The sequence below is a fragment of the Cervus canadensis genome, chromosome X, assembly GCF_019320065.1.
Source record: "Cervus canadensis isolate Bull #8, Minnesota chromosome X, ASM1932006v1, whole genome shotgun sequence".
Taxonomy (NCBI): Eukaryota; Metazoa; Chordata; class Mammalia; order Artiodactyla; family Cervidae; genus Cervus; species Cervus canadensis.
The window spans coordinates 48,338,703-48,365,204 of record NC_057419.1 but is presented as its reverse complement, the minus strand read 5'-3'; the positions used below and the strand labels follow the sequence as shown (position 1 = coordinate 48,365,204).

Here is a 26,502-nt window from a genome sequence, read left to right as displayed (position 1 = left end):
CCATAATTCGAAAAGATATGTGCATCCCAATTGTCAGAGCAGCACTATTTACAATAGCCAGTACATGGAAGTAACCAAGTCTCCATCAACAGAGGTATGGATAAAGATGTTATGTGTTTGTGTGTCTGTATACACATATAAAGGCTTTCCTGGTGGTGGAGTGGTAAAGAACTTCTGGCTCACTGACTAGGCTAAATAAAGACTTTGTGTGGATCACAACCGACTGGAAAATTCTTCAAGAGATGGGAATATCAGACCACCTTACCTGTCTCCTGATAAACCCATATGCAGGTCAAGAAGCAACATTCAGAACTGGACATGGAACAACAGACTGATTCAAAATTGGGAAAGGAGTACATCAAGGCTGTATACTGATGAAAGTGAAAGAGGTGAATGAAAAAACTGTCTTAAAACTCAATATTCAAAAAACTAACATCAGAGCATCCGGTTCCATCACTTCATGGAAAACAGATGGGGAAAAAAATGGAAACAGAGACAGACTTTATATTCTTTGGCTCCAAAATCACTGCAGACGGTGACTGCAGCCACGAAATTAAGAGACTCTCAAAAGCAGAGACTTCACTTTGCTGACAGCTCCATATAGCTGGAGCTATGGTTTTTCTAGTAGTCAAGTACAGATGTGAGAGCTGGACCATAAAGAAGGCTCAATGCTGAAGAACTGATGCTTTCCCACTGTGGTGCTGGAGAAGACTCTTGAGAGTCCCTTGGACAGCAAGGAGATCAGACCAGTCCATCCTAAAGGAAATCAGTCCTGAATATTCATTGGAAGGACTGATGCTGAAGCTCCAATACTTTGGCCACTTGATGGGAAGAGTGGACTCATAGCAAATGACCCAGATTCTGGCAAAGATTGAGGGCAAGAGGAGAAGGGGGTGACAGAGGATGAGATGGTTGGATGACATCATTGAATTAATGAACATGAGTTTTAGCAAACTCTGGGAGATAGTGAATGACAGGGAAGCCTGGCATGCTGTCGTTCATGGGGTCACAAACAGTCAGACATGACTGAATGACTGAACAACAATAATAAGCAAGTACCAGAAATAGAATAGTCACTTGTATAATTGTATAAAATGAATAAATACTTAGGAGTAAACTTAACTGAGAAGTTGAAAAAGTTGTACATTGAAAACAATAGGACATTCCATTTCAAAACTGTGAAGCGTTTGGTAAAAGCACAAGACAGTGGTTCACTCACTGTGATCCCCAGACCAGCAGCATCAGCAACACCTCAACACTTCCTAGGAATGCAAGTTCTCAGGCCCCACTATAGACCAAGTGAGTCAGAAACTCTGGGGCTGGGGTCCCACACTCTGTTTTAACAGCTCTCCCAGAGATTCTGAGGCAGGATAAAGCTTGAGAACCACTGTATAATTCTTTTATGCAGCTTATTTATTGTTTACATCATCAGCATTAGCCTACAGAGGTCTACAGTAGCCCCAACACATAAAACCTGAATCATAGAAGTTTTTTAAGTCAGATTTTTCTATCTTTCAAATTTAATCAATTTAAAAATCACATCAAAATTTTATATAGATTCTCTCTATATATCTGCAATCCAGGAAAAAGTCCTTTAGTAAATTCTGCAACAGGTTTTTAAAACAAATCATTGATACAGCATATGTGTTGTTAGTTCTAAATGAGCAATAGCTTCATGGAACCTACTTTGAGAATTTTCAATAAAATTTTTCAGATGGCAACAGTCCTCTCATGTTTTCTTATCTTCAATTTGAAGTGTTGGGAATTATACTCTTAAAAGAGTACTATCAGCCTTGGAAATAGTAAAGCTGATTCCATTTAGAGTTATTTACTTACTTAGCACCAACATGGCACCAGGCACTGTGCTAGGTACTAGATAACAAACTTGAAAAGATCTAGTTCTAAAAAAAAAAAAAAAAAAGATCTAGTTCTGACCTCACAAGTGTCACCCCTAGAGAGGTATTAGATGCAAATGCAGCAGGACAAAAAAAATGAATAAATAAAAGCTTATGAGTGTTCCCAGACTTTTCCTTCAGCCAACTAAAGAGAATTCAGGTCCATTTATTTTATTCCATCTCTAGCCTTCTGAGTTTTTGATCCTGCTGTGGATGGGGAAGACTCTCTGTGGGAAGAGAGGTATAAATCAAATGTGTGGTACGTAAAAAGGCAGATGGAATGCCACAGAGCAACTAAATCCATGTGCCACAACTATTAAACCTGTGCCCTAGAGTCCAGGAACCTTAACTATTGAACCCATGTACCACAACTACTAAAGGCTGCATTCCCTAGAGCCTGTGCTCCACAACAAGAGAAACCACTGCAATGAGAAGCCTCTGCAGCAAAATGTTGGCCCCCCTTACTGCAACTAGGGAAAGCCAGGGCAGTAAGTCACTGCAACTAAAAATTAAATAAAGAAACATTTTAAAAACTAAAAATAAAGCTACCATATGATCCAGCAATCCCACTCCTGTGTATACAGCTGTAGAAAACAAAAATTCAGAAAGATATGTGCACTCCAATGTTCAAAGCAGCACTATTTATAACAGCCAGGACACGGAAGTAACCAAGTGTCCATCAACAGAGGAATGGATAAAGTGATGTGTGTGTGTGTACATACATACACACACACATATGTATCGTGGAAAATTACTCACCAATAAAAGGGAATGAAATAATGCCATTTGCAGCAACATGGATGGACCTATATATATATATTTTTTTTTTTTTTTTTTTTCTTTACAACACTGTATTGGTATTTGGCATTGACTTGAATCCGCCATGGGTGTACATGTGTCCCTCATCCTGAACCCCCAAGAGATTGTGATACTAAGTCAAGTAAGTCAGACAGAAAGATAAATATATAACATCACTCATGTGGAATCTAATGTTTTTAAAATTATACAAATGAACTTATTTGTAACACAGGAACAGACTTAGAGAAAACAAATATATAGTTATGAAAGGGGGAAACTTGGAGGAGGAGGCATAAATCAAGAGTTTTGGATTAACATATACTCACTACTACATATAAGATTGATAACCAAGAATGACTTACTGTATATCACAGGGAACTCTACTCAATATTCTTTGATAACCTATATGAGAAAACCATCTGAGAAAGAATGAGTATATATATAACTGAATCACTTTGTTGTACACATGAAACTAACACAACACTGTAAACACCTCTACTACAATAAAATAAAACAGAAAACGAACATGTACCTCAATCTTTACAGCAACATTATTTAAAACAGCCAAGACATGGAAGCAACCTAAGTGTCCATTCATAAATGAATGTGTAAAGATGATGTGGGCTATATACACAATGGAATATTACTTAGCTGTAAAAAAAAATGACATTTGGGTGGAATTAGAAATTATCTTATTAAATGAAGAATGGCAAAGAAGGACAATTATCATATGACATCAGTTATATGTGGAATCTAAAATATGATTTAAATGAACTTGTTTTTGATGTCACATTTAATAACTTTTGATCATGTGTATCATTTAAGTAGTTATTGTAGTTATTTTGCTACTTTTGTCTTTCAACCTTTATACTAACTTTATAGATCCACTACTTTTATAAATATATCTACATTTTTATCATTTTAAATATTTTATTTTAACCATTTTACAGTCCAAGTAGTTAATTTAAATTTTGTTTGAGGTGTACAATAAAGTGATAGTTATACATAAAAAAATATATTTTCAGACTCTTTAACATTATAGGTTATTGAATATTTTTTCCTGTGGTATTCAAGGGGTCTTTGTTATTTCTCTTTTATTTACAGTAATATGTATATGTTAACCCGAAATTCCTAATTTCTCCCACACTTGCTCAAACCCCCACTATCCTCTTTGGTAACCATGTTTGTTTTCTATGTCTGTGAATCCAGTTTTGTTTTTTAAAAATATTTGTGGAGCTTTGAAATGCATTTAAACTTAAGTTGTTATCAACTTAAAAATAAACCATTATAAATATAAGTTATATATAAGCTTCATGGTGACCAGAAACATAGACACAGAAACAATAATGAGAAAGGAATCTAAGTGTACAGCTAAAGTCATCAAACCACAGAGAATAAGAGAAGAATATAAGAGAGGAACTACAAGACAGCCAAAACACAATTAACAAAATCACAGTATGTATATACCTATAAATAATTTAAGTTGACTAAATTATCTAATCCAAAAAAAGTGTAGTTGAATGGATTAAAACAAACAAACAAGGTCTATCTATATGTTGACTACAAGGGACTCAATCTAGATGTGAGGACACAAACAAACTGAAAGTGAAGGAATGGGGAAATATATTGTATAGACGTGAGTGTGAATGTGAACGACGCTCAGTCGTGTCCGACTCTTTGCAACCTCATGGACTGTATAGTCCCTGGAATTCTCCAGGGCGGAATACTGGAGTGGGTAGCCTTTTCCTTCTCCAGGGAATCTTCCCAACCCAGGGATCGAACCCAGGTCTCCCACATTGCAGGCGAATTCTTTACCAGCTGAGCCACAAGGGAAGCCCATTGTATGGAAGTAGAAACCAAAAGTAAGCTGGATAGCTATTCTTGTATCAGACAATATAGACTTTAAGACAAAAACTACAATGAGCTATAGAAGGGTGATACATAATCATAAAGAATTCAATCCAAAAAGTGGATATAATATTTGTAAATATATATACAACCAGCATAGGAGCACTTAAATATATAAAGCAAATATAATAGACCTACAAGGAGAAATACAAGGACAATGATAGTAGGGGACTTTAATATGCAGCTAACAACAATGGATAGATCATCCAGATGGAAACTCATAAACAAAACAGCCTTAAACACATTAAACCATGGATTTAATAGAGAAATACAGAACATCCCATCCAAAGCAATATATATTCTCATGTGCACACAGAACATTCACTAGGATAGATCATGTTAGGCTTAAAACAAGCATTAATTTAAGATGATTGAAATCATATGCAGCATCTTTTGAGATCATAATGTATCAAACTTAGAAATCAAATATATGAAAACTGGAAACATACAAATAATGTGGCAAGTAAACAGTGTGTTACTGGACAACCTGCAGGTCAAAGAGAAATCAAAAAATACATTCAGTCAAATGAGAATTGAAATAAAATATTCTAAAACTTATGAAATACAGAAAAAGCTGTTCTAAATAAGAATTTCAGGGCAAAAATTACTTGTCAAGAAAAAAAGTCTCTAAAACAACATAACCTTACACCTGAAAGAACTAGAAAAAACCAAACAATGCCCAAAGTTAGTAGAAATAAGGAAATAATAGGGATCAGAGAAGAAATAAATGAAGGACCGTTGAGAAAAACAATAGAAAACACCAGTACAACAAAAGCTTGCTCTTTGCACTAAGGTAAAATTCATAAAACTTTAGCTGGACTCACCAGGACTGAAAAGAAAGAGGAGACTCACTCACGCTACCACAGATATACAAATGATAAGAGTCTATTATGAAAAGTCACATGCCAAGAAATTTGACAGTCTAGAATTAGTGGATAAATTTCTAGAAAAATACAACCTTCTAAGACTGAATAATGAACAGAAAGTCTGAACAGATTACTATTAAGAAGATTGAATCACTAATAAAAAAATCTCCAAACACAATGGAATATTACTCAGCCATTAAAAAGAATTCATTTGAATCAGTTCTAATGAGATGGATGAGACTGGAGCCCATTATACAGAGTGAAGTAAGCCAGAAAGATAAAGACCAATACAGTATACTAATGCATATATATGGAATTTAAAAAGATGGTAACAATAACCCTATATGCAAAACAGAAAAAGAGACACAGATGTACAGAACAGACTTTGGGACTCTGTGGAGAAGGCGAGGGTGGGATGTTCTGAGAGAATAGCATTGAAACAAGTATACTATCAAGGGTGAAACAGACCACCAGCCCAGGTTGGATGCATGAGACAAGTGCTCGGGGCTGGTGCACTGGGAAGACCCAGAGGGATCGGAGGGGGAGGGAAGAAGAAGGGGGGATTGGGATGGGGAACACATGTAAATCCATGGCTGATTCATGTCAATGTATGGCCAAAACCACTACAATATTGTAAAGTAATTAGCCTCCAATTAATAAAAATAAATGGAAAAAAAAAGTTAAAAAAAAAAACAAAAAACCAAAAATCTCCAAACAAAAGTCCATGACCAGATAGTTTCACAACTGAATTCCATCTACTTTCAAAGAAGAATTAATACTAATCCTTCTCAAACTCTACCAAAAACTAGAAGAGGAGGTACCATATTAAAACTCATATATAAGGCCACCATTAGCTGATAACCCAAACCAGACAAGGACACAAAAAAAGTGCATGGCAATATCCCTGGTGAACACAAAGGCACATATCCTCAACAATATATTTGTAAACAGAATTCAACATATTAGTATGTTAAGAGGATCATACACGTTAGATTTATACCAGAGATGCAAAGATGGTTCAACATCTACAGATCATGTTATACCATATTAATAGAATGAATGATAAAAATCATATTATCCCAATAGATTTAGAAAAAAGCTTCTGACAAAATTCAACATCCATTTATAATAAACACCTCTCAACAATGTGGATATAGAGGAAACATAACTCGGCATCATCAAGGTCCTATATATAAGCAAGGCCATGGCTAAGTTCATACTCAATTGTGTAAAGCTAAAAGCTTTTCCTCTAAGATCAGAAACAAGACAGTGATGCACACTCTTGCTATTTGTATTCTACATGGTATTGTTAGTCCTAGCCAGACTTAGTAAGCAAGAAAAAGAGAAAAAAAGACATCCAAATTGGAAAATAAAGTAAAAAACTATCTTTATTTGTAGATGTCATGATGTAATATATAGAAAACCCTATAGACTCCATCAAAACAGTGTTAGATTAATAAGTCAATTCAATAAAGTTTCTGGCTACAAAATGAATATACAAAAACCTCAGGCATTTCTATACATGAATAATAAAGTCAGAATTTCACAATAAGGACTTCATAATCAGAGCCACAGTCAGCTACCTGTCTTGCTTTGCTGACTGTATAGAGCTTCTCCATCTTTAGCTGCAAAAAATATAATCAATCTGACTTCGATATTAACCACCTGCTGATGTCCATGTGCAGAGTCATCTCTTGTGTTGTTGGAAGAGGGTGCTTGCTATGACCAGTGTGTTCTCTTGGCAAAACTCTCGTTAGCCTTTGCCCTGCTTCATTTTGTAGTCCAAGGCCACACTTGCTTGTTACTCCTGGTATCTCTTGACTTCCTACTTTTGCTTTCCAGCCTCCTATGATGAAAGGGCATCTTCTTTTGGTGTTAGTTCTAGAAAGTCATGTAGGTCTTCATACAGCCGTTCAACTTTCGCTTCTATGACGTTAGTGGTTGGGGCATAGAGTTGGATTACTGTGATGCTGAAATGGTTTGCCTTGAAAGCAAACAGATCATTCTGTCGTTTGTGAGACTGCAACCAAGAATGGCATTTTGGACTCTTCTGTTGACTGTGAGGGTGACTCCAATTCTTCTAAGGGATTCACGCCCACAGTTGTAGATATAATGGTCATCTGAATTAAATTTGCCTATTCTCACCCATTTTAGTTCACTGATACCTAAAATGTTGATATTCACTCTTGTCATCTCCTGTTTCACCAGGTCCAATTTACTTTGATTCATGGACCTAACATTCCACATTCCTATGCAATATGGTTCTTAACAGCATCAAAGTTTACTTTCACCACCAGATATATCCACAACTGGGATGTTTCCACTTTGGTTCAGTCTTTTCATTCCTTCTGGAGCTAGTTCTCTGCTCTTAAGTAGTATATTTGAAAAAAAACAAGACCTGGAGCTGACTGGGACTCAAATCATGAGCTTCTTATTGCAAAATTCAGACTTAAATAGAACACAGTAGGGAAAACCACTAGGCTATGCACATATGACCTATATCAAAATCCTCCTGAATATACACTGGAAGTCAAATAGATTCAAGGGATTTAATCTAGAACAAAGTGCCTGAAGAACTACGGATGGAGGTTCATAAATTGTACAGGAGGTGGTGATGAAAATCATCCCGAAGAAAAAGAAATGCAACAAGGAAAAATGGTTGTCTTGAGGAGACCTTACAAATAGCTGAGAAAAGAAGCCAAAGGCAAAGGGGAAAAGAAAGATATATCCATCTGAAAGCAGAGTTCCAAAGAACAGCAAGGAGAGATAAGAAAGCCTTCTTGTAAATAAACGATACAAAGACATAGAGGAAAACAATAGAATGGGAAAGACTAGGAATCTCTTCAAGAAAATTAGAGATACCAAGGGAACATTTCATACAAAGATGGGCACAATAAAGGACAGAAATGATAATGGACCTAACAGAAGCAGAAGATATTAAGAAGAGGTAGCAAGAATACACAGAAGAACTATACAAAAAATATCTTTATGACCTGGATAACCACAATGGTGTGATCACTCACCTAGAGCCAGACACCCAGGAGTGCAAAGTCAAGTGGGGTTTAGGAAGCATTACTACGAACAATGCTAGTGGAGGTGATGGAATTCCAGCTGATCTAGTTCGAATCCTAAAAGATGATACTGTGAAAGTGATGAACTCAATATGCCAGAAAATTTGGAGAACTCAGCAGTGGTCACAGGACTGGTAAAGGTCAGTTTTCATTCCAATCCCAAAGAAAGGCAATGCCAAAGAATGTTCAAACTATTGCAAAACTGCCCTCATTTCACATGTTAGCAAGGTATGCTCAAAATCCTTCAAGCTAGGCTTCAATAATACATGAACCGAGAACTTCTAGATGTACAAGCTGGGTTTAGAAGAGGCAGGGGAACCAGCAATCAAATTGCCAACATCCGTTGGATCATAAAAAAAAAGCAAGGGAGTTACTGAAGATCATCTCCTTCACTGAGTAGGCTAAAGCCTTTGACTGTGTGGAGCACAACAAACTGGAAAATTCTTCAAAAGATGGGAATACCAAACCAACTTCCCCTGCCTCTTGAGAAACCTTTAACTAGCAATATTTCAAACCAGACTGGTTCCAAATTGGGAAAGAAGTGCATCAAGGCTGTATATTGTCACCCTGATTATTTAACTTATATGCACAGTATAATCCTGTGAAATGGGGGGCTGGATGAAACTCAACCTGGAATCAAGATTGCCAGAAGAATTATCAATAACTTCAGATATGCAGATGACACCACCCTAATGGAAGAAACTGAAGAGGAACTACAGAGGCTCTTGATGAAGGTGAAAGAAGAGAGTGAAAAGGCTGGCTTAAAACAACATTCAAAAAACTAAGATCATGGCATCTGGTCCCGTCACTTCATGGCAAACAGATGTGTAAAAATGGAAAAAGAGTGAGATATTTTCTTTGGCTCTGACATCACTGCCTACAGTGACGGTAGCCACAAAATTAAGATGCTTGCTCCTTAAAAGAAAAGCTATGACAAACCTAGACAGTCTATTAAAAAGCAGAGACAACACTTTGCCAACAAACATCCATCTAGTCAAAGCTATGGTTTTTCCAGTAGTCATGTATGGATGTCAGAGGTGGACCATGAAGAAGGCTGACCACTGAAGTATTGCTGCTTTCGAACTCTGGTGTTGGAGAAAACTCTTCTGAGTTGCTTGGACAGCAAGTAGATCAAACCAGTCAATCCTAAAGGAAATCAACCCTCAATACTCATTGGAAGGACTGATACTGAAGCTCTGATACTTTGGCCACCTGATGCAAAGAGCCAACTCATTGAAAAGACCCCGATGCTGGGAAAGATTGAGGGCAGGCGGAGAAGAGGGCGACAGAGAATTAGATGGTTGGACAGCATCACCAAGTCAATGGACATGAGTTTGAGCGAACTCCAGGAGTTGGTGAAGGATAGGGAAGCCAGGCATGCTGCCATTCGTGGGGTTGCAAAGAGTCGGACATGACTGAGTGACTGAACAACAACAATAAGAAAGCAGCGGAAACAGAAAAATCACTTTTATAATTGTATGAAAATGAATTAATATATAGGAGTAAACTTAATCAATAAGTTAAAAGACTTGTACATTGAAAACAATAGACATTCCATGTCAAAGCTGTGAAGCCTTTGGTAAAAGCACAAGGCAGTGGTTCACTCACTGTGGTCCCCAGAGCACAAGCATCAGCAACACCTGGACACTTGCTAAAAATGCAAGTTCACAGGCCCCTCCCTAGACCAAGTGAGTCAGAAACTCTGGGGCCCCACGCTCTTTTAACAACCCTCCCGGAGATTCTGAGGCAGGATAAAGCTAGAGAACCACTGCATAAATCACTTATGCAGCTTATTTTTTGTTTAAATCATCAGCATTAGTCTATGGAGGTCTACAATAGCCGCAACATATAAAACCTGAGTCACAGAAGTTTTCTTGAATCAGATTTTTCTATCCTTCAAATTTAAGCAATTTAAAAATCACATCAAGGTTTTAATAAATATTCTCTCTACATATCTGCAATCCAGCAAAAAACCCTTTAGTAAATTATACAAATTTAGTAAATTTAGTAAATTAGTATATTATACAACCCTTTAGCATTTTAAAAATCACATCAAGGTTTTAATAAATATTCTCTCTACATATCTGCAATCCAGAAAAAAAAAACCCTTTAGTAAATTATAGGGATTTTTAAATCACTGACAGAGCCTTTGAGGAGTTCTTAATGAGCAACAGCTTCATGAAACCTACTTTGAGAATTTTCAATAAAAGTTTTTTAGATGTCATCTGTCCTCTTAAGCTTTCTTATCTTCAAATTGAAGTGTTGGTAATTATACATATACTCTTAAAGGCTATCATCATGCACTGGAAATAGTACAGTCGATTCCATTCACAGTCATTTATTTACTTAGCACCAACATGGCACCAGGTGCTATGCCAGGTAGCAAATGCTGAAAAGATCTAGTACTGACCTCAAAAGTGTTAAGCCGAGGGAATTATTAGATGTAAATACAGCAGGAGAAAAAATGAATAAATAAAAGCTGATGAGTGTTCCCAGTATTTTCCTTCAGCTAACTAAAGAGAGTTCTGTTCAGTTCAGTCGCTCACTCATGTCTGACTCTTTGTGACCCCATGGACTGCAGCACGCCAGGCCTCCCTGCCCATTACCAACTCCCGGAGTTTACTCAAACTCATGTCCATTGAGTCAGTGATGCCATCCAACCATCTCATCCTCTGTCGTCCCCTTCTCCTTCTCCTTCCACCTTCAATTTTTCCCAGCATCATTTCCAATGAGTCAGTTCTTTGCATCATGTGGCCAAAATATTGGAGCATCAGCTTCAGCATCAGTCCTTCCAATGAATATTCAGGACTGATCTCCTTTAGGAGGGACTGGTTGGATCTCCTTGCTGTCCAAGGGACTCTCAAGAGTCTTCACCAACACCACTGTTCAAAAGCATCCATTCTTCGGTACTCAGCTTTCTTTACAGTCCAACTGTCACATCCATACATGACTACTGGAAAAACCATAGCATTGACTAGACAGACCTTTGTTGACAAAGTAATGTCTCCACTTTTTAATAAGCTGTATAGGTTGGTCATAACTTTTCTTCCAAGGAGCAAGTGTCTTTTAATTTCATGGCTGCAGTTACCATCTTCGGTGATTTTGGAGCCCAAAAAAATAGTCTGTCACTGTTTCCACTGTTTCCCCATCTATTTGCCATTAGGTGATGGGAACAGATGCCATGGTCTTAGTTTTCTGAATGTTGAGTTTTAAGCCAACTTTTTCACTCTCCTCTTTCACTTTCATCAAGAGGCTCTTTAGTTCTTCTTCGCTTTCTGCCATAAGGGTGGTGTCATCTGCATACTGATTGATCATTTGGTTATTGATATTACTCCTGGTAATCTTGATTCCAGCTTGTGCTTCATCCAGCTCAGCATTTCTCATGATGTACTCTGCATATAAGTTAAATAAGCAGAGTGACAATATACAGCCTTGACGTACTCCTTTCCTGATTTGGAACCAGTCTGTTGTTCCATGTCCAGTTCTAACGGTTGCTTCTTGACCTGCATACAGATTTCTCAGGAGACAGGTCAAGTGGTCTAAACTAAAGAGAATTCAGACCTATTTATCATTTTCCATCCCTGGCCTTCTGAATTTTTCATCCTGATGTAGATGGGGTAGACTCTCTGTGAGGAAAGAGGTATAAATCAAATGTTTGGTGGGTCAAAAGGCAGATGGAATGAATGCCGCAGAGCAACTAAACCTGTGTGCCACAACCATTGAACCTGTGCTCTAGAGCCCAGGAACCTCAACTAATAAACCCACATGCCGCAACTACTGAAGGCTGCACCCCCTAGAGCCTGTGCTCCACAACAAGAGAAGCCACTGCAATGAGATGTCTGTATACCACAATGCAGGCACCACTCGCTGCAACTAGCGAAAGCCTGCATAGCAGTGAAGAAACAGTGCAACCAAAAATAAATCAATAAAATTTTAAACACTAAAACTACCACGTGATCCAGGAATCCCACTCTTAGACATATATCTGGAGAAAAGCATAATTCAAAAAGATATGTGCATACCAATGTTCATAGCAGCACTATTTACAATAGCCAGTACATGGAAGTAACCCAGTGTGCATCAACAGAGGAAAGGATAAAGATATTGTGTGTACACACATATAGACACAGACACAGACACACACACACATATATATATGGCATGGAAAATTACTCAGCAATAAAAAAGAATGAAATAATGCCATTTGTAGCAGCATAGATGGACCAAGAGGTTGCCTTACTATGTTAAGTAAGTCAGACAGAGAAAGACAAATATTATATGATATCACTCATATGTGGAATCTAATTTTTAAAAAACAATGCAAATGAACTTATTTGTAACACAGAAACAGACTTATACATATTGAAAAGAAACATATACTTACCAAAGGGGAAACATGGAGGAGGAGGAATAAATCAAAAGCTTTGGATTAACATATATCCAGTACTCTAAAGACTGATAACCAAGAAAGACCTACTGTGTAGCACAGGGAACTTTACTGAATATTCTGTAATAACCTATGTGAGAAAACAATCCAATAAAGAATGAATATATGTATAACTAAATCACTTTGCTGTATAAAGGAAACTACACAATATTGTAAAGCAACTATATGACAATAAAATAAAAAAGAAAAAAAAAAACGTTCATGTATCTCAATGTTCACAGCAGTACTATTTACAACAGCCAAGACATGGAAGCAACCTAAGTGTCCATTCACAAATGAAGGCATAAAGAAGATGTGGTATATATACACGTAATATTACTTAGCCATAGAAAAGAAATGATGCCATTTGCAAGGTGGATAGAATTATAAATTATCTTATTAAATGAATAAAGCCAAAGGACAAATATTATGTGACATCACTTATATTTGGAATCTAAAAAAATGATTGAAATAAACTTGTTTTGTTTTTCATGCCACATTTATTATCTTTTAATCCTGTGTATCCCTTAAGTAGCTATTGTAGTTATTTTTTTTGGTAGTTATTTTACTACTTTTGTCTTTAAACCTTTATACTAACTTTATAAATCCACTACTTTTACTAACATATCTATATTTTAAACATTGTAACCATTTTAAAATGGAAGTAGTTGATTTGAATTGTTTTAGGTGTACAACAAAGTGATAGTTATACATAAAGACACACATATATATATATATTTTCAGATTCCTTTCCATTATAGGCTATTGAATATTGTTGCCTGTGATATATAGGAGGTGTTTGTTATTTCTCCTTTTTTCTATTAGTGTGTATATGTCAACCCCAGCTTCCTAATTTCACCCAGTCTCCCTCAACCCCACACTATCCTATTTGGTAAGCTTAAATTTTTTTTCTATATCTGTGAGTCTATTTTTTTTGCAGAAATATTTGAGTTCCTTTAGAATGTATTCAAACTTAATTTGTTATCAATTTAAACCATTATAAATATGTTTATATATACATTTCATGGTGACCAGAAACCTACAGTAGATACACAAAGGATAATGAGAAAGGAGTCTAAGCATATCGCTGAAGTCATCTAATCACATAGAAAGAGAACAAGAGAAGAATGTAACAGAGCAACTACAAAACAGCTAAAAACAATTAAGAAAATGGCAATAAGTGGACTAAATTACCTAATAAAAAGAAAGGGTAGCTGAATGGATTAAAAAAAAATCAAGACCTATCTATGTGCTGACTACAAGGGACACAATTCAGATGTCAGGATACACAAAATAAAAGTGAAGGAATGGAAAAATATATCCAATGCAAGTGCAAACCAAAAGTAACCTGGATAGCTATTCTTAGACAAAATAGACTTTAAGACAAAGACTATAATGATCTAAAGAAGGGTGATTCATAGTGATAAAGAGTTCAATCCAAAAATAAGATATAATGTTTGTTAAATATACATATATATAACTGGCACAGTGGCACTTAAATAAATAAAGCAAATATTAACAGACCTAAAAGGAGAAATACAAGGATAAGGATAGTAAGGGACTTTAATATACAGCTTACAACAATGAATAGATCATCAAAACAGAAACAAGGCAAAATAGTTGTCTGAGAAGGCCTTACAAATACCTAAGAAAAGAAGCAAAAGGCAAAGCAGGAAAGGAAAGGTATTACCCACCCGAATGCACAGCTCCAAAGAAAACCAAGGAGAGATAAGAAAGCCTCCTAAATGAACAATGCAAAGAAAGAGAGAAAAGCTATAGAATGAGAAAGACTAGATCTCTTCAAGAAAATCAGAGATACCAAGGGAACATTTCATGCAAAGGTGTGCACAATAAGGACAGTAACGGTATGGACCTCACAGAAGCAGAAGATATTAAGAAGAGGTGGCAGGAATACATAGAAGAACTATACAAAAAGCCTTAATGACCCAGGTAACCCAATGATGTGATCACTCACCTACAGCCAGACACCCTGAAGTGTGAAGTTAAGTGGGCCTTAGAAAGCATCACTATGAACAAAGCTAGTGGAGGTGATGGAATTCCAGATGAGCTATTTCAAATCCTAAAAGATGATGCTGGTAAAGTGCTACATTCAACAGGTCAGCAAATTTGGAGAACTCAGCAGTGGCCACAGGACAGGAAAAGGCCAGTTTTCATTCCAATCCCAAAGAAAGGCAATGTCAAAGAATGCTCAAACTACCGCACAGCTGTGCTCATTTCACATGCTAGTAAAAATGCTCAAAATCCTTCAAGCTAGGCTTCAACAGTATGTGAACCATGAACTTCCAGATGTACAAGCTGGATTTAGAAAAGGCAGAGGAAACAGAGATCAAAAAGCCAACATCAGTTGGATCACTGAAAAAGCAATGGAATTCCAGAAAAAATCATCTACTTGTGCTTCATTGGGTAGTCTAAAGCCTTTGACTGTGTAGATCACAATAAAATGTGGAAAATTCTTAAAAAGATGGGAATACCAGATCGTCTTACCTGCCTCCTGAGAAACCTATATGCAGGTCAAGAAGCAACAGTTAGAACCAGACTTGGAACAACAGACTGGTTCAAAATTGGGAAAGGAGTACGTTAAGGCTGTATATTTTCACCCTGCTTATTTAACCTATATGCAGAGTCCATCATGTGAAAGGCTGGGCTGGATGAAGCTCAAGCTGGAATCAAAATTTACGGGAGAAATATCAGTAACCTCAGATATGCAGAAGACACGACCCTAATGGCAGAAAGCAAAGATGAACGAGATGAAAGCACAATGAAGGTGAAATAGGAGATTGAAAAAGCTGGCTTAAAACTCAACATTCAAAACACTAAGATCATGGCATCTGGTCCCATCACTTCATGGCAAATAGATGGGAAAACAATGGAAACAGTGACAGACTTTATTTTCTTGGGCTCCAAAAACATTGTGGACGGTGACTGCAGCCTCAAGAGATGCTTGCTCCACGGAAGAATAGCCATGATAAACCTAGACAGTGTATTAACAAGCATAGACATCATTGTGCCAACTAAGGTCTTCAGTGAAAGCTATGGTTTTTCCAGTAGTCATGTATGGATGTGATAGTTGGACCATAACGAAGGCTGAGTTCCAAAGAATTGACGCTTTTGAACTGTGTTGTTGGAGAAGTCTCTTGAGAGTCCCTTGGACAGAAAGAGATCAAAGCAGTCAATCCTAAAGGAAATCAACTCTGAATATTCATTGGATGGACTGATGCTGAAGCTGAAGCTCCAATAGTTTGGCCACCTGATGTGAAGAACTGACTCTTTGGAAAAGACCTTGATGCTGGGAAAGATTGTGGGCAGGAGGAGAAGGTGGCGACAGAGAATGAAACAGTTGGATGGCATCACCGACTCAATGGACATGAATTTGAGCAAACTCTAGGAGGTAGTGAAGGACAGGGAAGCCTGGTGTGCTGCAGTCCATGGGGTTGCAATAAGTCAGACTCAACTGAGCGACTGAACAACAGCAACAATAAGAAAGCACCAGAAATAGAAAAATCACTTTTATAATTGTATCAAAATGAATAAATACTTAGGAGTAAGCTTAACCAAGAAGTTTAAGGACTTTTAAATTGAAAACAATAGACATTCCATTTCAAAACTGTGAAGCGTTTGGTAAAAGCACAGGCAGTGGTTCACTCACTGTGATCCCCAGACCAACAGCATCAGCAACACCTGGACACTTCCTAGGAATGCAAGTTCTCAGGCCCCACTATAGACCAAGTGAGTCAGAAACTCTGGGGCTGGGGCCCTGAACTCTTTACCAGCCCTCCCAGAGAGTCTGAGGCAGGGTAAAGCTTGAGAACCACTGTACAATTCACTTATGCAGCTTAATTATTGTTTAAATAATCAGCATTAGCCTACAGAGGTGTATAGTAGCCCTGACATATACAACCTAGAAATTTTCTTAAATCAGATTTTTCTATCTTTCAAAGATTCTCTCTGTATATTTGCAATCCAGAAAAACTCTTTGGTAAATTCTGCAGCAGTTTTTTTAGAAAAAAAAAAAGTCATTGACATAGCATATGTATAGGTAATTCTAAATGTGCAATAGCTTCGTGAAATCTACTTTGAGAATTTTCAATAAAATTTTTCAGATGGCAACAACAGTCCTCTCATGTTTTCTTATCTTCAATTTGAAGTGTTGCAAATGATACAAATACTCTTTAAGAGTACTGTCACTCCTGGAAATAGTAAAGCTGATTCCCTTTGAGCCACTTACTTACTTAGCACCAACATGGCACCAGGCACTGTACTAGGTACTAGGTAGCAAATTTGAAAAGATCTAGTTCTGACCTCACAAATGTCACCCCTAGAGAGGTACTAGATACAAATGCAGGAGGACAAAAATGAATACATAAAAGCTGATGAGTGTTCCTAGGCTTCTCCTTCAGCTAACTAAAGAGAATTCAGGCCTATCTGTCATTTTCCATCCCTGGCCTTCTGAATTTTTGATCCTGTTGTGAATGGACCAGACTCTGCAAGGAGACAGGTGTAAATCAAAAGTGTGGTGGGTCAAAAGGCAGATGGAATGCCACTGAGCAACTAAGCCCGTGTGCTACAACTATTGAACCTGTGCTCTTGAATCCAGGAGCTGCAACTACCGAAGCCCATGTACCTAGAGCCCATGCTCCACAACAAGAGAAGCCACTGCAATGAGAAGCTCGCACACCACAACTAGAGAGTAGCCCCTGCTCACTGTAACTAGAGAAAAGCCTGAGTAGCAATGAAGACCCAGCACAGCAAAAAATGAGTAAAATTATTTTTTAAAGGCAGATGGAAAATAAGGAAATTAGAAGAAATAAATTGTTGTGTCACTACATAGCAACACTTGCTAAAGACACTTTTCCATCACAATAAGGAATTTCTGTGAACTTTTTTGAAAATCTGTGATATGGTTCACCAAGTTTTATTTCATTTTCTTCTTCCTGGGTATATACAAAGACCACATTTCCCAATCTCCCTTGAACTCTGATCACAATCATGTAATGAGTTCTGGCCAATGGATTTGGAGTCAGCAATTTTATACTTCCAATATGACACACATGCACACACACAAATGGCATTTTTTTTCACTCTTTCCCCTCCTTTGTACAACCCGGAAGTAATATCTTCTGGGATGTGGATGCTACAAAATAGTGGAACTACAAATAGCTTGGGACCATAGGAACAGAGATCTACCCACTCTTTTGTAGAGCAAGAGAGAAAGAGATAGATGAGAACGGAAGATTTTTAAGGAGCTTTGCTTTTGCTAATTATTCTTTTCACAGTGGTCAAAAGACGCAAGTAAAGGTTTGGGTTGTTCTGAAATTAACTTTTGGCTGCTAATTTTTGCTTTTTTAATGCACCATTACTCAGAGTCCAAACACCATGATTCTGGCATTATACATTACCAAAATAAAATAGTTGTTAAAATGGGGCTATGGACAAGTGCCCTGGAAACATGGAGGAAAAGGACGCCAAGCCTGGAAAGGCTAAACTGGACGCCTGCCCTCTTAATAAGACCAAAGATTGCTTAAGGCCCTTTTTGTATTCTGTCCCCTTTCCAGCCCTCTCCAACCAAGGGTAAAATAAACACAAAGCAAAAATACCTAGAGGGGGAAAGAACCCTGGTGATTACCCTCTGCATCATATATTTGGATAAGCAGCCACATGCCAAGTAACATGGTTATAATACTCCCAGAATAAAAGTACTGAAACATTGCCTGGAATCAAGACTCAATAGACAGAAATCAGGGACCTTGATCAGAAAAAAGTACATTTATAGGTAATAACATTTAAGAAGAGAACATCCCCCTACCTGAGCTGCAGGGCCAGGGCTGGAGGCATCACCTTTGCTCCTATCCTGCCGATGAGGGTCGGGAACACCCCTACCAGCTCCACTACAGTGATGTGTCGAAGATCCAGGCCACATTGTGCTTGCTGGAAAAAAAAATCCAAGACAGGAGGTGTAAGTGTAGCTAAAGAAAATCCACGTCAAACTATAGACTGACAGAAGCAGCGCTGTTCTGTTTGGGGAAGTTTCTCTGCCCATTCCATACTGTCCTGAAGATAGTTGAGAAACTGGGGTTAAACTAATGGCTATAAAACCCAAATACCTTCCTAGAGGAATCATTCAGAAATGACTTGGCAATGAGATTTTGAAAACCTAAGCCAAATGGTAATGTATGTATTTCCAGATGGGGTGAGACTTTGCATGAGCCAAATTTCCTAACAAGTATCAAAGACCACTCCAGAGGATTTTCATTTGTATTTGCAAGGACAAAAGATTACTTCCAGTGTCCCCTTATCTGCCCATTCTTCCACCCCTCGCAGTCACCAGCCCAAAGAGCCCCCTCCCCCCTGGCAACTAACATGGTGAAAAAACTAGGAGAAGACATTCCAACCCTCATCTGATGCCATGCTTTCTTTCTTTTTTTTTAACAAATGGTGACCTGGGTTTGGTGGTTGCCACCCAATTCCCAGGTGGCACTAGTGGTAAAGAACCCACCTGCCAATGCACGTAGACCTAAGAGACAGAGATGCAGGTTTGATCCCTGGGTTGGGGAGATACCCTAGAGGAAGGCATGGCTACCCGCTACAGTATTCTTGCCTGGGAAATTGCATGGACAGAGGAGCCTGGTGAGCTATAGTCCATGGGGTTGCAAAGAGTCACACACAACTGAAGTGACCTAACACATATGCACGCCTGCATCCAGTGGACACCACTTGATGACCTGGATCTGGTGGCTGGAAGGGATTGCAATGTTGGGTCACACGTGACTGTAATAGTTTTTGTTGGGATACCACCTCCAGGTCATTGTAGAGACAGCAAACTGAAATATACCCCCAGTTTCTGTGAAAGAGGTCTCATTTTTTCTCCTGGATCTTCAGCCTTAAGGACAGGTTTCAGGCTTGGCACACATCTTGAGACCTACAGAGAGGCTCTCAGGGAATACAGGCCAGGGACACCGTTTTTGTGCTCTCCCTCTGGACAGTGCCCCTGCTATGCCCAGGCAGGGGAGGTGATACATAGCCTCACCCACTACAGACCGAGGCTCCTGTCCCTTCCAGACCAGAAAGCCTATCTGGGAAAATTGAGAGTTGCCTGAAGTGGGCCCTCCCAATGCTACCCAGGCATAGCCCGGGTCATTGCCCTACCCGCTGTGGAGTGTGGCCCCCAGCTGACAGGAAGAGTTGGTGAGAATACCTAGAAGCTGTACAACCCACCAACTTTTAACTGAGAGGCAGGTGAGCAGAGCTGATGGCAGCCAGAGCAAAGAAAGTGGCCCTGTCCAGCCAGGGAGCTCGATGCATGAGTCAGCTTGAGTCAAGGTCACAAACTAAGAACATCCGTGGCATTGAAGGTGCTTTTCCCACTGTGCCCAGGAATGGAAAACCATTCACAACCTCACTTATAACTGAATACTACCTTCAGACCACCTGACCAAGGAACTGAAGCCTAACACACAGGAAGCTGGATCACCCATCCAACAGCCCTGATTATGGTACATTTGAACAGAGCACAGAATGTAGCTTTCTCTGTCTGCAGAGCAAAACTGGTATCCTCACCTAGGCAAAATATTCAGTGCACACTCTTGTTTGACTTGGGTCCCCAGACCATGAGCCATGCCAACTCTGGGTCCCTTCCTGCTGCTTTGCCAGAGGAGGGAAGCTAATTCATAGCCACACCTACAGCTGGGCATATGACCCAGTCTAAAGCATCTAGTAAGCCTGAGGAGAATCTAGAATTCATGAAGCACATCTTACAGCTGCATTTGGGCAGGGAACCAAGATGGCAGACCTACCCAGCTGTTCTCAGTCAATGGCACACCCCCGCCACCAAGCTCAGAGCTTGAACAGATGCTTCAGCCAAACAGACCCTAGTAGCAAGCCCCACCTTCCCAAGGCCGTTACCAGCAGATATGTCCAGAAACCTAACAGAGCTGACTGGTGAAGAATTGTCTCTGCCAAAGTAAACCTGAACTGTCTGGAAAAGGAGATCACTTACTCAAATGAACAGATACCGATAAAAAGAATCAAGGATGATGAAAAAGCAAGTATGTCTGATACCACCAAATGTAATTAATAAAGGGCCAATAACTGACCCTAAGAAATTAGATAGCTATGAACTTTCAAAGAATTCAGAATAATTCTCTTAAAGAGGTCTTGTGAGCTATAAGAACAGACAACTAAATGGAATTAGGAAAATGAACAGGAGTCCGACAAAGAAATATAAACCATGAAAAAAAATCATACAGCTGAATAATAAAATAACTGACGAATTCAATAGAGAGCCTCAAAAGCAGACTCAACTATGCAGAAGAATAAGGAACCTGGGAAATAGATCATTTGAAATTATCCAGTCAGAGGAACAAAAAGGAAAAATAATGAAAAAGATTGAAGAGAGCCTAAGGGACTTATAGGACACAATGAAAAATATTTGCATTCTGGGAATTCTAGAAGGCGGAAAGGGAAAAAAAGTGTATTTCAGTAAATAATGGCTGAAAAATTCCCAGTCCTTGGGAGAGAACTAGACATCTAGATCCAAAAAGTCCAAAGGATGCCAAATAGATTGAACCCAAATAGGTTACACCAGGACATATTATAATTAAATTGTCAAAAGACAAAAACAAAGAATTTTTAAAGCAACAATAGAGAGAAGTTACATACAAGGGAACCTCCATAAGACTACCAGTGGTTTAATAATGGAAATTTTTCAGACCAGAGGAGAATGGTATGACGTAGTCAAAATACTGGGAGGAAAAACTGTCAACCCTAGAAATTCCATATCCAGTAAAGCTCTCCTACAGAAATGAAAGAGAGACAAATACTTTTCTGAAAAAACAGAAGCTGAGAGAGTTCATCACCATTAGACCTGCTTTACAAGACTTCGAGTGGAAATACAGTCAGCCCTCCATATCCACAAGTTACAGATCCACAAATTCAACCAACCATGGACCACATATTATGTGTAGAACCAGAAGATCAATGTATATGGAACCCATAGGTACAGAGCACTGACAATGGGATGTAAGCATCCACAGATTTTGGGGTCCACAGTGAGCCTTGCAACCTATCCCCTGCAAGTACTGAGGAATAACTATAAAAGGATAATTAACATCATAAGAACATAAGAAGGCAGTGTAAAACTCCTCACAAAGGGAGAAATTTAGTCAAAGTTGGGTTCTGTAATATGATAATAGTGGTATGTAATTCACTTACAGCTCTAACTTAAAAGTTAAAAAATAACCATGGTAGACAGAGACAAGATGGCAGAGTAGAAGGATGTGAGCTCACCTCTTTTGATGAAATCACCAAAATAACTAACTTCTGAACAACCAACAAAAAAAAAATTCTAGAACCTATCAAAAAAGATACCCTACATCCAAAGACAAAGAAGGAGCTATAAGATGGTAGGAGGCGGGGGGGGGCACACGCAGAAGTGATTGAATCAACTACTCCTGGCCATCAGGTGGCCAAAGTGATTAAATCAACTCCTGGCCATCAGGTGGGCAGGCCACAAACTGGAAAATAACTACACCACAGAAGTTGTACATAGGATTGGAAGTTCTGAGCCCCACATCAGGCTCCCCAGCTAGGGGGTCTGGCAACAGGAAGAGGAGCCTCCAAATCCTCTAGCTTTGAAGGCAGTGGGGTTTAATTACAGGAATTCCATAGGACTGGGGAAAACAAACTCCACTTTGGAGGGCACACATGAAGTCTTTGGCACACCAGGAACCAGAGAAAAGAAATCGGTGACCTCATAAGAGACTGGGCCAGACCTACCTGCTTGTATTGGAGGGTCACCTGCAGAGGTTAGGGGAGGCAGCTGTGGCTCACTGTTGGGACAGACAATCACACCATAGTTCTGGGGAATACACATTGGCATGAGCCCTGCTGGAGGCCACTGTTTTCTCATCAAGACCTGGACCCACCCAACAGACTGTAGGCTCCAGTGCTGAGATGCCTCAAGCTAAACAACCAACAGGACAGGAAAACAGCCCCACTCGTGAGACAATTTTAAGTCATTCTGAGCACACAGCTGCCTGCTAAACACACCCCTGGACATGACCCTGCCCAGGAGGTGGACATGACCCTGCCTGGGAGATGGACAAGACCCAGCTCCACCTACCAGTGGGCAGGAGCTAATCCCTCCCACCAGGAAGCCTGCACAAGCCTCTTAGACTGCCTCATTCATAAGCAGACAGACAGAAGCAGGAAGAACTACAGATTGTAGCCTGCAGAGTGGAAACTAAAATCAGAAAATTAGACAAAATGAGACAGCAGAGGTATATGTCCCAGATGAAGGAAAAAGATAAAACTCCAGAAGAACAAATAAGTGAAATGGAGACAGGCAATCTGACTGGAAAACAATTCAGAGCAATGACGGTAAAGATAATTCAAGATCTCAGAAAAAGAATGGATGCACAGATAGGGAGCACCTCAATATATAAGGCAAATACTAATAGACATAAAAGGAGAAATTGACAGTAACACAATAATAGTGGGGGACTGTCACACCCCACTTTCATCAATGGATGGATTATCCAGACAGAAAATCAATAAGGAAACCCAGGCCTTAAATGACACATTAGACCAGAAGGAATTGATATTCATGTAGCATTTCATCCAAAAGCAGCAGAAAACACAATCTTCTCAAGTGCACCTTCTTCGACATAGATCATAGCAATGTTTTCTTAGATCAGTCTCCCAAGGCAAAAGAAATAAAAGCAAAAATAAACAAACAGAACCTAATCCAATTTATAAGCTTTTGTGCAGCAAAGGAAAACACCAGCAAAATGAAAAGACAACCTACAGAATGGGAGAAAATATTTGCAAACAAGGCCAACTGACAAGGGATTAATATTCAAAATAACAAACAGCTCATACAACTCAATATAGAAAAAACAAACAGCACAATCAAAAAATGGGCAGAAGACCTAAACAGACATTTCTCCAAAGACATTTGGATGGTCAATAAACACATGAAAAGATGCTCAACATTGCTCATTACTATAAAAATGCAGATCAAAACTACAGCGAGGTATCACCTCACACTGATCAGAATGGCCACCATCAAAAAAATCTACAAACAATAAATGCTAGAGAAGATGTGGAGAAAAGGGAACCCTCTTGTACTGTTGGTGGGAATGTAAACTGATACAGCCACTATGGAGTACTGTATGGAAGCTCTTAAAAAAATTCTAGGAATAAAAAGTCTACAAATAATAAATGCTAGAGAGAGTGTGGAGAAAATGGAACCTTCCTACACTGTTGGTGGGAATTTAAATTGGTACAGGGATTATGGAGAAAAGTGTGGAGGTTTCTTAAAAAACTAAAACTAGTGATACTCTTGGGCATACATCCAAAGAAAAACATGGTTTAAAAGGATACACACACCGCAATGTTCATTGCAGCACTGTCTACAATATCCAAGACATGGAAGTAGCCTAAATGTCCATTGATGAATGGATAAAGAAGATGTGGTACATATGTACAACAGAATATTATTCAGGCATAAAAAGAATGAAATAATGCCATTTGCAGAAACATGGATGGACCTGGAGTTCAACATAGTAAGTCAGAAAGAGAAAGACAAATACATGACATCACTCATATGCAGAATCTTAAAAAATGACACAAATGAACTTAATATACAAAGCAGAAGCAGACTCAGAGAATGAACTTATGGTTATCAGGGTGAAGGGTGGGGAGAGGAGAGAGCGGGGGTTTGACAGGTACACACTGCTATATTTAAAATATATAATCAACAAGAACCTATTGTATAGCCCAGGGAACTCTGCTCAATTTTTTTGTAATAACCTAAGTGGAAAAAGAATTTGAAAAAGAGTAGATACATGTATATGTATATATATAACTGAATTACTTTGTTGTACATCTGAAACTAACACTGTTAATCAACTATAATCCAATAAAAAACAATTTTTTAAAGATACAGAAACTTAGTTTAAAAAATACCTAACATGGTAAAAATACCTAACATTACAATAATCTGAGGTATACAATATTAAAGTTATAAAGTATATAATATTAAAAACTATGTCAATTGTAACATCAATAACCTAAAATGGGAAGAGAGTATAATTTAAAGTATAAAGCTTAGGACTTGATTGAAATTAAGTTGGTATTAGTTTAAAACAGTGTGTTATAATTTTAAGGTTTTTTTTGTTTTTTTTTTTTAATGTAAGCCTCATGGTAACAGCTTCCCAGGTGGTGCTAGTGGTGAAGAACCTGCCTGCCAATGCAGGAGACGTAAGAGATGTGGGTTCAATCCCTGGGTTGGAAAGATCCCCTAAAGGAGGACATGGAACCCACTCCAGTATTTTTGTCTGGAGAATCACATGGACAGAGGAGCCTGATGGGCTATAGTCTATAGGGTCACAAAGAATCAGACATGACCGAAGTGACTTAAAACGCATGCTCATATGGTAACAAGAAGGGAAAAACCTGAATTACAAAAAAGTATGATAAAGTCAAAGCATACTAATACCACACAACATCAAAACACAATTGAAGAAAAGAAGAAACAGCTGATCTATAAAACAACCAGAAAACAATTAACAAAATGGCAGTATCCTATTTATCAATAATAACTTTAAATGTAAATAGAGCCAGTTCTCCAAATGAGAATGGATTTTTATAAAAGATTCAATGATATGCTCATTGCAAGAATCATTTTGGCCTTCAAGACATACAAAGGCAATGTGAAGGGATGGAAAAATATTTTAAGCAAACAACCCAAAAAAGTCAGGAGTAGTTATATCAGACAAAATAGGCTTTAATTTTAAAAATGGTAAAAGGAAACAAAGAAGGTCATTATATAATGATGATAGGATCAATACATCAAAAAGTTATAATGGTCATATTTATGTGCCCAACGTTGGAAAACTGAACTTCATAAAGCAAATACTGATAGACCTAAAAGAAGAAATAAACAGGACTTTAATACCCCACTCTCAACAATGGATAGGTCATCTAGACAGAATCAATAAAGAAACAGCAAATTTGAACAACTCTATAGACCAAAAGGGGCTTCCCAGCTGGCACTAGTGGTAACGAACTCATCTGCCAATGCAGGAGACATAACAGACATGGGTTTGATGCCTGGTCAGGAAGATCCCCTGGAAGAGGGCATGGCAACCCACTCCAGTATTCTTGGCTGGAGAATCCCATGGACAGAGGATCCTGGCAGGCTATAGTCCATAGGTTCAAAAGGAGTCAGACATGACTGAAGCGAGTTAGCATGCACAGACCAAATATACTAAACAGACATACACAGAATAGTCTATCCAACATCAGCAGAATACACATTCTTCTCAAGTGCACATGAAACATTTTCTAGAACAGACCAGGTATGTTGCTGCTGCTGCTGCTAAGTCACTTCAGTCGTGTCTGACTCTGTGTGACCCCATAGACAGCAGCCCACCAGGCTCCTCTGTCCACAGGATTCTCCAGGCAAAAATACTGGAGTGGGTTGCCATTTCCTTCTCCAGACCATATGTTTGGCCACT

General features: G+C 38.5%; 1 protein-coding gene across 2 annotated transcripts in view; it reads right to left on the bottom strand.

The window, feature by feature from the left end:
• Positions 1–26,502, bottom strand: part of SRPX (sushi repeat containing protein X-linked) — a 138,798-nt gene that overhangs the window by 17,079 nt on the left and 95,217 nt on the right. For both annotated transcript variants that reach the window (XM_043458060.1, XM_043458062.1), the window contains one exon: positions 18,789–18,910. In XM_043458060.1, coding sequence (XP_043313995.1) covers positions 18,789–18,910 — 122 coding nt within the window. The remainder of the gene's footprint in view (positions 1–18,788; positions 18,911–26,502) is intronic.